Source organism: Mastigoproctus giganteus, chromosome 8 (assembly GCF_048544385.1).
Source record: "Mastigoproctus giganteus isolate SK-2022 chromosome 8, ASM4854438v1, whole genome shotgun sequence".
Classification (NCBI taxonomy): domain Eukaryota; kingdom Metazoa; phylum Arthropoda; class Arachnida; order Uropygi; family Thelyphonidae; genus Mastigoproctus; species Mastigoproctus giganteus.
Window position 1 is genome coordinate 156,641,414 of NC_143582.1, and position 12,814 is coordinate 156,654,227.

Here is a 12,814-nt window from a genome sequence, read left to right on the forward strand (position 1 = left end):
ACTCCCCAAAGACAGAATCTTCGAACTAACAAAACTATTAGTAAATGCTAATTACATTCTCTTTCAAGGAAGAATATACAGACATATTTTCGGGCTCCCAATGGGCCTAAACATTAGTGGACTCATTGCTGAACTATACTTAGACAAATTAGAAAAGATCCATCTTGATCCATTTATACCACACATCACATATTACGGAAGATATTTGGATTACATCCTAATTATCACAGATCATTTGACCATAAACAATATTCTACAGGTTTTTAATAACATCCATCAGAGATTAAAATTTGAATTAGAAACTGAAGAACAAACCCACTCCATAAATTTCCTTAATTTTCCCATACACAGATTAGACCAAAAACTAAATTTCAGCATATATAGAAAACCCACTAATAAGGAGATGCTTTTGCATTTCCACATTATCATCCCAAACCGTACAAAAAATCGGTCATGTTGAATCAATTTCTTAACGCTTTTAAATATTGTTCCACCCAGATTTCTCTAACGACAGAAATAAATGAATTAACTAGAAGATTCTCAAATAGGGATTATCTGCTAACCTATATCAAAGTTAAAACAACAGTCCATGAAAAAATAAATAACAACAACCTCGCAACAAACATTGCACAAAAATCCGACAAGAGCAAAATACATTTCATCACCATTCCATATGTCGAGTACTGGTACAATAAACTTAACCAAATATGCAAGGGAACTGACATGAAAATCATAGCAAAACCCATGAACAAATTATACACATTCTTCAGAAATCGACCTTCAAACACCACATTCCAATCACAGCATGACCTAGTATACAGCATCCCATGCAAAAATTGCGAAGCTGTTTATGTAGGATCTACCATGGGAGTGACACAGCTTCGAGCAAAACAACACCAAGCTTCGGTGTGGGCGGGTCGTTCAAATGCATCAGAACTTTTGTTCCACGCAATAAATGAACGACATTCATTCGGCTTTAATGAAACAAAAATTATAAATATTCAACACAACTACCACAAACTACTTATTGTGGAAACCTTAGAGATGAAACTACATGAAACTTTAATTAATATCTGTAGACCATTCCTATTGTCCGATGATTGGTCACTTATACATACGCATGTGTGAAGAATAAACACTACAACATAAGACAAAAGTTTCGGATTAATTGTGAGTTGCTCTATTCCTGTCAACACGACACCCCAAAAAGTTCTAGTCCGACTTAAGGAATGTAGAGAATAATCCCCCCCCCATATCCATTAAACTTTTTTAGACCCCTAAATTTAACTCTAATGGCAAGCTACTGGACCGAAGAAAATAATTGGCCCATATTTATTAAGCAGTTTAGATCTTCAAAATTTATTTTATATCAATCCCTGTAATGGTTTCCTTGCTGCCAAGACGTATGGTGTGTGAAGACAGAAGTCTCGAGCACTCAAGGTTGAGACCGAGGGTTCTGAACACTACAGTTCTGACAGTGGGGAAGATGTCCCACATGTTTTGTAAAATTGATATCGCCTTCCCAAAGAATTATTAGCATGTTGGACCAGGAGAGTTGGTTGGAAAAGAAGCTTCCTATATCTAAAATAAAGGTAATCCCTGTTGTTTCATAATATAATAGAATATAGGAATTATTGAGCACTTAATAGCTCTCTATTATCAAATCTATATAGATATAGTAATGCATTTATGTATTCATAGCTGAGGAAGAGACACAGAGATGAAAGCTTCTGCAAGTATTTTATTTTGTCAAAAGAAGCGAGTGCAGCAAGCAGGGGGGTGAAGCCCCCTAGTAAAACATTAAAAGAACATTTCAGACATTCACTACGATGCAATCCTGATTTTATGGAGGATGTCTCACAGTACCAAACTGTTTGTTTTCTTCCATTAAACCATCTGAAACTATGTGCTGCACAACGTTTTTTCTTATTTGAATTTTCTTGTTTCATCAGGCCATTCAATCTTTCTTTGTCATCTGAACTTTATGGTCTTTTTCAGACATATCCTACTAGCCGAATAAGCAGCTTCTTTCAAAATTGCTTGTGATGAAGGTTTCTGCAATATTTTTGCCTAGAACAAAATGTGTATGAAATTTTTCATCAAGATAATCAACAATATTCTTCACTTCCGATCCCTGATTTTGAATTCTTTTTGTTTTCCCTTTTGTTGTTGGGCAAAGATGCAGTTTCATTTTTTAAATGCATGCATTTTTAAAATGTATGCAATATGCATATTTTTTTATTAATTTTGTTTTTAATTTTTAGCCTTATAAGTTACATCGACTGGATTCTGGACCCTCAACAGATGTAAGTGTAAGTAGAGAAGAAGCATTGAAACTGTATTCACAAATGATGACTATACGTCGTATGGAAACTGCAGCTAACAGTTTATATAAAGAAAAAACAATAAGAGGTTTTTGCCATTTATACTCAGGACAGGTAAAGCTTTCTCTTAATTCTTGATTACTGTGTAGTTCTATTTCCATATATATTAGCAGTGCTTTTTTTTTTGTAAAAAAGTAGGTGCCAGTACTCATTCTTTGCTATCAGGAAAAATTTAAAATTAAAAGGATATGAAAAGTACTCTAAAAATTTTATTTTTTCTGATATTGTTACTTTAGTAGTAAAGTTTTTGGAATAAGAACAACAAATTTAGTATATTAACACAGTTTATTAAGCATAAATTTATTATTGAAGTATATAAACAAATAAGTAAAATGTGAGTAAAATAAATAAATAAATAAGTCAACTACTGAGTGCCAGGCACTGAGGATGAAGGGTCTGTAGTCATGAGTGGTCGTTAGTGTAGTATTTCAAATAGAGAGTTTTATAGTAACTGAAAAAAGTTTCTAGTACCCTGGCTTGGCCTAAAACTGAGGAACTAATGAAAACGTTGTCTGTTTGAGTCTTTCCAGTTGTTGTGAATGACGAGGGTGGGAGAAGCGACTCAGACTTCTTCCTGGAGAAGTGATTAAAGCCTTGGGGAGAAGTGACTGGCAGGTGAGGGCTGTGCAAGGCTCCATGCAGGTGCCTCCCCACCGCCACCTCAACACCGGCTCTCTGAGTACCTCCTTGCTGGGACAACTCCAGCTTTAAAAATTGTTAAAAAATACTTCTCGTCGCAAAATTTATAAATGACCTTTATGAAATTATTAACTAACTATTATTTAGCAACCTTTTTGTCACCAAAAGGAGAGTTACTTAGTGCAAAGAAGCTCGCTATCGAAGTGCAATAAAAAATTGTTTTTTTAATTTTAACACAAAAAGTAAATGATACATTTCAGTCGGAATAGTTTTCCCTTGATAAGCATCGAATAATACATAACTAGTGTGATTTTTAAATTTTTAGCTATCATTAGCAATGGAAATAGAGGGGGACATGAAATTTACTCACATTTTCCTGTCTGGCGTCACCATTTTTTATTTTAAAAATATTTTAAAATTATATTTTAAACCTACTCATTGAGCTCTTTCCAATGGTGTATAATAAGCTATAGGTTGTCGACAACATTTTTGCCCCCCGCCATATAATTTTGCCCCCCCCCCATTTATATGGCATTATGTTGACTCACATGATGTACAAACCCATGCAAAATTTCAAGTCAATAGGTTGAGTGGTTCATGAGATACAATGCTGTGACAGACGGACGGACAGACAGACAACCTTCATTAGACTACGTACCCTAAAAATAATAAGTAAAAATAAATAAAACAAGTGAAAATAAATTCATAATAAAGTTTTTATAGAATTTTTATTAAGGTCTCATCCGACACCCTATGCCGACTTCTTTTCTTCCTCTTTGTGTGTCTGTTGCTGAATGATGTTTCTGAAGCAGCCACGAATCGACATATTTTGCTGTATCGAAGCGGGTCAGTGGTGGGCTTACAATTTTAAGAAACAGTAGTGAAGAAACTGTTTTTGTCATCAATGAAACTCTGCTTGGGCTGGCGATCAGATTCATTTGTGAAAATCCTCTTTCACATTCATTCGATGAAATTGGTATCATACTCAGAGTGTCCATCGAATGCTTCAATTCTTCTGAAACCATCTTTTCAATTAGGTATTCCCGAAATCAATGAATTGTATCTCTATCATTTAACTGTAACCTAATTTTCTAACTTCATTTTCACCAAATGCCAACAATTCATGTTTAGAAGGTTTTCATACCTTCGTTGTCCTCGTTTTCCTTCTCTCGTCATCGGTATTGTCACTAGTTCTTAAATTTGAATTTTTTTCTTTTCTTTTTTTTTTTTTTTTGAAACTGTCCAAAATGTCAGTGTCATTCGGAAAATTAGGTACTGTGACCGTGTAAACAGAGATGGGGAAAATTTACGGAAAAATGTGGATAATGCACTTCCGCGAAATAACAGATGATTATTTGTCGGGGTAAAAGAAAATCACTCTCCTAATTCTCGAACAGGGCGCTTACAGTTGATTCACAGCAGTGTCCAACCTATGGCCCGCCCGGAAAGTAAACGAAAACAGCATTTTAAATTTTGTCAATTGTCAAAAAAATTTTCTCATTAAATGTTTTGTTCAGTAAATGTAATTGTGTATTGTACTTAATAAAATTTTCGAATATTTTCAATTTTATTTTTACATGCAACAAGATATAGAAAATGTAACACACTAAAGAAATCTAAATTTTTTTGAATATGAATTTGAATATGGCCCCTGTACGGGAAAAGTTTGGACACCACTACAGTAGAAGGTGGACCAGAGCCCATTGGGAATACCCCTTGATCTGCTCACTGTTGATCAGCACAACTTCTCCATATGTGGGACAGGTGGTCAGATAGGTTTTACCAGGTATTACTAAGTTGTAGAATGGTAATCCCTTAAGCTCTCTTAATTTGCGCAGCAGCACTAATTGCTTAAATTGCCCAAAGGCCAGAAATGCAAACAGCGCATACCGAGTTAATTCTCTCCTAATCCGTTTGCTATATGAAAATTTTATTCACTCAACAGAAATTATTTTAAATATAACTTCCGAGGGGAATTCAAAATAATTTGCTATAAAAGGACTTCATTAAACAGAGGTCCGCTGAGTAATTTAGAATTATAAAAATGGTTATACAGTTTTATATAGAAAATATCTTAACAATAGAAAGTGAAAAATGCAAATTTAGTTAAATAATTTTAAGCTTATTTGAATAGTAGGTAAACATGTGAAAAAAAATTTATGGAATATTACAAATTTTGGAGTGCGCTGCATCCAAATGTCACATGTCACTGTTAATAAAGGTGCCGGTACACCGTACCATTGCGTACCATCCCAAAAAAAAGCACTGTATATTAGGATATATAGAGAAGAAATTTCAATTACTTAATCTAAAATTTTCATTATTTCTCTATTTTGGTTTCAATATAAACTATATGCCATGTGCTATTTCTATGCATTTTGTAAATTAGTTAAAAATTTTTGACTTCTGGTAGAAACTTAATTTTGAGAACACTGAATGTTTATAAGCTTCTGTATACACTGAATAGCCACTTTGTTACTACACCTACCTAACGGTATAAACAGGACTCTCTTTAGCCCTTAGAACAGCATGAACTGGGACTGTTCTTAGGGCTGCTTTGAATCATAGCACGGATTCATCTAGGTATGGAAAGCATGCTGCAGAGATGCTAATCCATGTTGACTCAACTGCTTCTCACATTTGTTGCAAACTTGTTGTTATGAAGTGCTTGTTCCACCTTATCCCACAGGTTCCCAATTAAATTGAGATCTGAGGACTAAGTAGGCTAGCACAGTATGCTGAATTCATTGTCCTCTTTCTGGTGGTTCTGTACAATTCTAGCCTTGTGATAGATGTCAAAAGGCTAGAATTGGCCAACAGGCTCCTGTTGGAAGAAAGGAGCCTGTACTTCCAACAGGATGGCGCCTGTTGGAAGAACCCACTGATAGTTGGATACATTGTACGCTACAGAAATATTTTACATCTGATGTACATCACAGAAATATTTTACACCTGATGTACATCACAGAAATATTTTCCACATCATTACACCACCACACCACTATTATCAGGTTGCATTGTTGACACGTTTCAGGATGGGTCTATGGATTTGTGCTATTTGCATCATATTCTGGTCCTTCCATCAGCAACAAACAGCAGGAACTGGAATTTTTCAGACCAGGCAGCATTTTACCAATCCTCTGCTGCTTAGTTTTGCTATGAGCCCACTGTAACTGTACCTACTTGTTTTTTTTTTTTGCTGACAGGAGTGAAACCCAGTTTGGTTTTCAGCTGCAATTTTAAAGTATTCTTTGTACCTTGCCCATTCCTTACAAAGTAAAAAGAGTTGTGAAATTATGTCTGTGTGGCACTTTGTGCAACTGCATGCATTCTGAAATGTCTCTTTGGTTACCACTGTTGTGCTGAGTTATTTGACTGACTGTGGCCTTTCTGTTACCCTTCACAAGTACAGACTGTCATGCCAAAGGCAAAGTCACTTAAATATTTTGTTTCTCATTCTCTCACTGATTTGCACACATACAGCATAATTACTTATCTGATCTGCCTGCTTACTTTTTATTTCATGGATAAAACACATGATCCTGTTATTGAAGGAGCAGTCCACTTCATGAAAAGGATAGGGATACACTTATAAAGTGGCCACTCAGTATAAGTATATTTAATTAAAGTATGAACAAGACACTTATTGACAGATGAAAGGTAATTGTATTTTTATCAATTTCAATCAGAATTTAAATGAATAAATTTATGGCAAATAAACTAAATTATTTTTTTAAATGACATCCATTTGAAACTTTTCCATGGAATACATCTACAGATTTTTACTTTGTTAGATACCAACAGTTTATTAGTGACAAATCATGTTTTCAGATGACCATAATTATACATAAAAAAAAAAAAAAACTCAGATAACAAAATTCCATGAGTTACATGTCAGATGTATACACTTATAAATCTTGGTGTTATTTGGAATTAAAAACAGACGATACTGATATACTGCCAATTTGAACAAAAACCATTTTCATACAAACAGCCCATTATTACCTGAGTAGGTCACAGTTTAATGCATATTTGAAATTTAAAAATAAAAACTCAAAATTTATTGAGTTCTAGTTTACTAGTTCTTTATTCATCATAAAGAACTAGTAAATAAGTTAATATCAGCCAAAGTTGTGGAAAATTGTCTTTATTGTTTTTATCTTTATATTAATATCTTTATGATGAATAAAGAACTAGTAAACTAGAACACAGTAAATTTTGCAAACTTCACAAAAGTTCACAAGATAATTTCTAAGCATTAAAGTTATTTTTTATTAAATGCAGACAAGGGCAAATAGTCATAAATTTCCCATTGTTTAACATCTGAAGGAATTTCTTAAGTAAAAATTAGGTAGTATTTATGGCATCTCATTACAAAAGAGAGAGAGAGTATCAAATCAATTCCAAATGAATATTATTGTACCTGTGGATTATATAGGAAAATATGAATATTTAGTCTGTGAGTACTCAGTTTAGAACCTTGGTACAAAAGACATGTCTCCAAAATTAAACCTTTTTGACTGTCTTTTATTCTTTATTTAGCTTCAGTGAAGTTCACCATTCCATTTCTGATGTTTTCATTTGAGTTAGGTATGTTTGTGCTCAGGATGAAAATTTACCTTCAGGAATTATAATTTTTCAATTTCTCTGTTTTTGTAGAAACCTAGTAGTAATATTCTTGATTTTCCTTTCCTTTTCTTTCTTTGGAAATTAGTTATATAAACAAAGCTTCCTTCTCAATTCTGTAAGTCTAAGAGTCAGGATATAGAAGAACCTAAAATTTTTTTTTCCCTCCCAGTTCTTTGAACGAAAGAGTTTTATGCTAATTTTTCATCAACAGATATAAAGTTTCTTCCTTTAAAACTTGAAAGCAAAACTTTGCTTTCCTCCTGTCTTGAAAAAAGTTTTAAAGGTTTTAAAAATTTTAGTGGAAACAAAAAGTCTAGAAAATTATATCTAAGGGAGGTAATGTCTGTGATTTCTATAGGCCCAATGTAGCCACGTGGCTAAGCTCAAGAGTGCAGTAATGTGCATGCATTTGAAGGATTGTTGTTCAAGTCTACATGAGTGCTACATATGGTTAATGATTGTATTTCATTGTAAAAAATAATAAACTGTAAACTCATCTGAACTAGTGGTCATGCTGGAGTATAAATAAGAATATAAAGAAACTGAACTAACAAAGTTAAGAGTAAATTATATATTGCCAGCAAACAGTTATTGGTTAAGCAGGGATTACAATTTCAGTGCAAAGGCTCTGGCCAAGAACTTAAGCAGTATTTTCTTTATAGTTATAGTTAAAGTAGTAGTAATAGTTATATTTATAGGCCTTCAGAAAATTTCCTTCATTTAAAAGTTAATTTCAGTATAACTCCCCTTACGTTAATTTCAACTTTGCTTATGAGCTTTCATAGCAATTTTTACCAGATTAATTGGATTCTCTTTGTTGAAGCCAAATGAAGAATCTGCAGATGATTGTAATGTCACTGAAGGAGTGCATCAGAATTGACTTAGAAATTTGATCATCTATGTAATTCTGTTGAAAATCATTTCAAAACGTGTATCTTTATTAATATTTTAAAATTAATAAACATTTAAACATTAGCTCTTCCACTACATGCCAGTGGATGTTCCCATCAAATTACTTAAATTTAATTAATTTTAAAAGCATATACATCTCTGTTTTCAGTTTCCATCTTGGAAATCGTTGGTTTTATCAGTGAGGCTGACTTTGGCTGTCAAGACTTTGGAGCTTATCATCATGTTAGATATGACATTGTTATCCACAATTTGACCTAGATAAATTTTCATTTTGTAGAAAGCATCATTACCAAAATGGTGACTCTGCTGTTGTTTTCCTAAACTCAAGGTACTAGTAGTAATAGCAAATGATGCAAGAAAGCAAGCTTATATAGCATCAGCTAAAAAAAAAAAAAAAAAAAACAGTTCGCCCATCCATACCATCCAAGAATTTGTCTAGTTCTCCCTTAAATTTATTAAACCCATCCACTTCCACAACAGATGAAAGCCTATTTCAACAGTCAACCACCCACTGGCTAAAGGGAAACTTCCACACATATAACCTGCAACCATCCTTCCTTAACTTGAATTTATGTCCCCTCATGTATGTAGTCTCAGCAAGTGGCAAAAACCCATTACCATTTAGCTTATTCAATTCAGTCAAGGCTTTAAACACCTCAATCAGATCTCCCCGCAGGTTTCTGGTCTCGAGACGCTGCGGTTTGCAGAACTGAAGCCTTTCTAGGTAAGAGCACCCTTTTGTTCCCTTCACCAACCTGGTTGTTGTTCTTCTGTTGGGGGGTTAACTGCACTGCTCAGAGAATTTCATGCCTGACTGCACAATTACCTCCAGGTATTTTTCATTCGCCACTACCCGAGTGTAATACCACACAGTTGATTAGTTACTCTGAGGTTACTGCTACCCATGTGCAGTACCTTGCATTTGTCAGTATTAAACTTCAACTGCCATTTCTCCACCCATTAACCCAATTTTCCTAGATTTTGATATACCTTCGTCAATATCATTAAAAATAAATAAATTATTAACAGGAGAGACTGCTTCTACAGGGATGGGATACACTTAAAGTAGAAAGGGTACAGGAATATTTGCTGATGCTATCGAGGCAGTGTTAGGTGGGCAGAAAACTGCTAGCTTGGGGGATTCACATACTAATAGATTGCAGTAGCCGCAGGCAGAGATGAGTGTGATTCTTGCACTGCTTCTATTGGAATGAGCAGCAGGCTGAAAAGTAAGGTGCTGGGGATTTCAAGGACTGCTGGGCATCATCATGGAACAAGCAAATACATGGGCTGTGTTAAGGTAACTAAGAGTAAGAACAGGTGCATGTATACTTGCATGTACATCAATTCTAGCAGTTTAGTAAATAAATTTGATGAATTTGAGTTGCTGGTCAAGGCATCAAAGGCAGATATTATTGGGATATCAGAGATGTGGTGTCACACAGATATAAGGAATGGAGAATTGGAATTTGGGGAATACAATGTGTACAGAAGGGGAGGAGGGGTCATGCTGTTAGTGAAGAAACACAAAGTCTATGGAAGTGCATCTAATTGACATGGGTGGATAGTGTAATGTTGAGTCAGTTTGGTGTGGCATAAGCACTGGGAAAGTAAAATTGACAGTAGGGGTGTGTTGTTGGCTTAGTGACTGATGAGTACAATGAACAACTGTACAGAGAAATAGTGGGCCAGTAAATCAGATTGTCTTAATGGTAGTTTTTAACTTCCCAGATATTCATTGGAACTTGTGAGTTGGTCACTCGCACACTAGCAAGGCTTTTGTGGATTTATTGGATGATTGTTTTTACCGCAGCATATTCGAGAGGCAACCAGAGGGAGTATTACTCTTGATCTGATTATCAGCAGTGATTCTTCATGCATTAAGAATCTGCAGATAAAGGAACCACTAGATGGCAGTGATCACAGTGTACTGATGTGGGATTTACTCAAAGATGTTACTACCATCAGGGGTAAAGGGAAGTTTTTGCTTTCATAAAGGTAGCTACAGTGGTCTCAGGAAGTTTTTAAATTCTATACAGTGTCCCAAGTGATGATGTTACCAACAGCAAATTCCAAATTGGAAGCATTCATGAAATTAATGTCAAAAGCTACTAGCCTTTTCATTCCAACTAAGAAATACTCTTCAACATTTAGGTGTAAATGGATGTCAGATGAACTAATGAGACTTGTGGCAGAGAAGAAAAATGAATCGGATGCATATAAATTATCAGGAGACACAGATGCATATGGTAGATATAAGATAGTCTGTAATCAAGTCAGAAAGGAGGTTAGGCAAGCAAAGGCAGATTACAACAAATCTTTGGCAGAGGACACAAAGAAAAACAGTAAAGACCTCTTTACTTAGGTAAATTGTAGAAGGAAGGGGATGAATCAGATTGGTTCACTTGATATCGATGCTTCAACTGTTGATGATCCTGCTCAGGTAGCTGACAAACTGAATGAGTCTTTTGCCTCTACATTCACACAAGAGGAATGCTGTTTGGAAGTGAAGGCCAGAAGTTTATCAAATTCTAACAGGGAGCTAAATGATTTTATAATAATTGAGAACAAAGTGGAGGAGAAATTGTTGAACTTAAACATAAGAAAGGCACTTGGGGGTGGATGGTATGTATCCATTTATATTAAAGTAGGTAGAAAAGGAAGTAAGCAAACCCTTAACCATAATTATGAAAGCTTCCTTGGACTCAGGGGAGGACCTCATGGACTGGAGATGTGCAAATGTATCCCCAATTCACCAAGGGGGTTCAAAGGGTGATACAAGTAATTATAGACCTGTTAGTTTAATTTCTGTTCCAGGGAAAGTAATGACTCACTGGTTAAAGGAGTAATGCAGGATTATCTAGACAAGACTGCAGTTATAGTTCAGATGCAGCATTGGTTTGTTAAGGGGAAGTCTTCTCTGACCAATTTGATTGGATAGTATGATGTGTTGCAAAGGAACTGGATGAAAAAAATAAATTTGATGTCATATAGTTGGATTTCAGGAAAGCTTTTGATATTATTACACATAAAAGACTGCTGTACAAATTGGAGCAGTATGGCATTAAGGACAAGTTGCTGCTGTGGATTATGAAACTCAGCGGCATGTATTCAAATTGAGGAGAGACAATTTTAGAATAGATGTGTGGTAATTTGCCTTTGGCCAGCGGGTGGTTGATGGCTGGAACAAAATTCCATCTGTCATTGCAGAAGTTGATAGCTTAAATAAATTCAAGGAAGAACTGGACAAACTTTTGGAGTGAATGGATGGGTGAAATGAGAATTTTATTATTTTTTTATTTTTCATATTTTGGCTGATGCTGTCTAATCTTGCATCATATGCTAACCCTCAAAAATCATGAGTAGTGTACAATGCCTCCAACCCAAAATATACAACAAAATACCACTTTACATATACACTCCCACCTAAAAGTTTGGAATCACATTTGATTTTTCTTATTTTTCAAAATTTTATTAAAATAGAACCAACTTGATTATCAATTTTTATTAAAATGTTTTCTATTATATATAAAAATAAAAAAACTGAAATAATATTTTAGTAATTTCTAGAATATTCCCTAAAGGTATAGATCAGGGGTGGCCAACGAGTCGATCATGGCTTTAATTTTGGTCAATCACGATGAATTTTAAATATACAGTCATCCCTCGATTTGCGCAGTCAGATATACTACCAAAATTTTATATTGCACAGAGGGTTTCGCTACCCGCGCATTATTTTATTTTATTTTTTATGAAGCTTCAAAAATAGGAATGAAGAGCAGATTTTGAAAATTTATTTTTGTTTTTTTTTTCTGCATGATTGAAATTTCATTGAAGGAGAAACACATTTCACCATAATAACGTAAAATACCACAGAATTCCAGCTGTCGGTATTATTGCAAATGCAATAAGATTGAGTTTACTACCCATTTATAATTAGATTGCACTAACAGAAAACTGCAAATTGTTTTTATTATTTTATGGTCGTGACCTCCAGAAATAGCTTTAGAGAAATATCACAAAGGCATTCAAAACTGATTCTTATAAGGATATAACCAAACAGAGCAATAAACGGTGGAGTGTTTGTCCAGTTATTTTGGAAACAACATCCTCATTCGGGAATCCTCTTCATCAATTATCCTATGTTAGCTGTTCAGACAGAATATTTTTCCGGTTCGCGCAACTTAAAGTGTTTTAATCGGTAAGCATTGCTTTTGCTGATGTAATAACTGGACAGTATTTACATGTTA

General features: G+C 34.6%; 1 protein-coding gene across 2 annotated transcripts in view; it reads left to right on the forward strand.

The window, feature by feature from the left end:
- The window catches only part of LOC150081946 (putative pyruvate dehydrogenase E1 component subunit alpha, mitochondrial), a 253,559-nt gene that overhangs the window by 73,885 nt on the left and 166,860 nt on the right, over positions 1–12,814 (forward strand). For both annotated transcript variants that reach the window (XM_090378999.1, XM_090378998.1), the window contains exon 3: positions 2,265–2,438. In XM_090378999.1, the coding sequence (XP_090235125.1) occupies positions 2,349–2,438 (90 nt within the window). In that variant the 5' untranslated portion in view covers positions 2,265–2,348. The remainder of the gene's footprint in view (positions 1–2,264; positions 2,439–12,814) is intronic.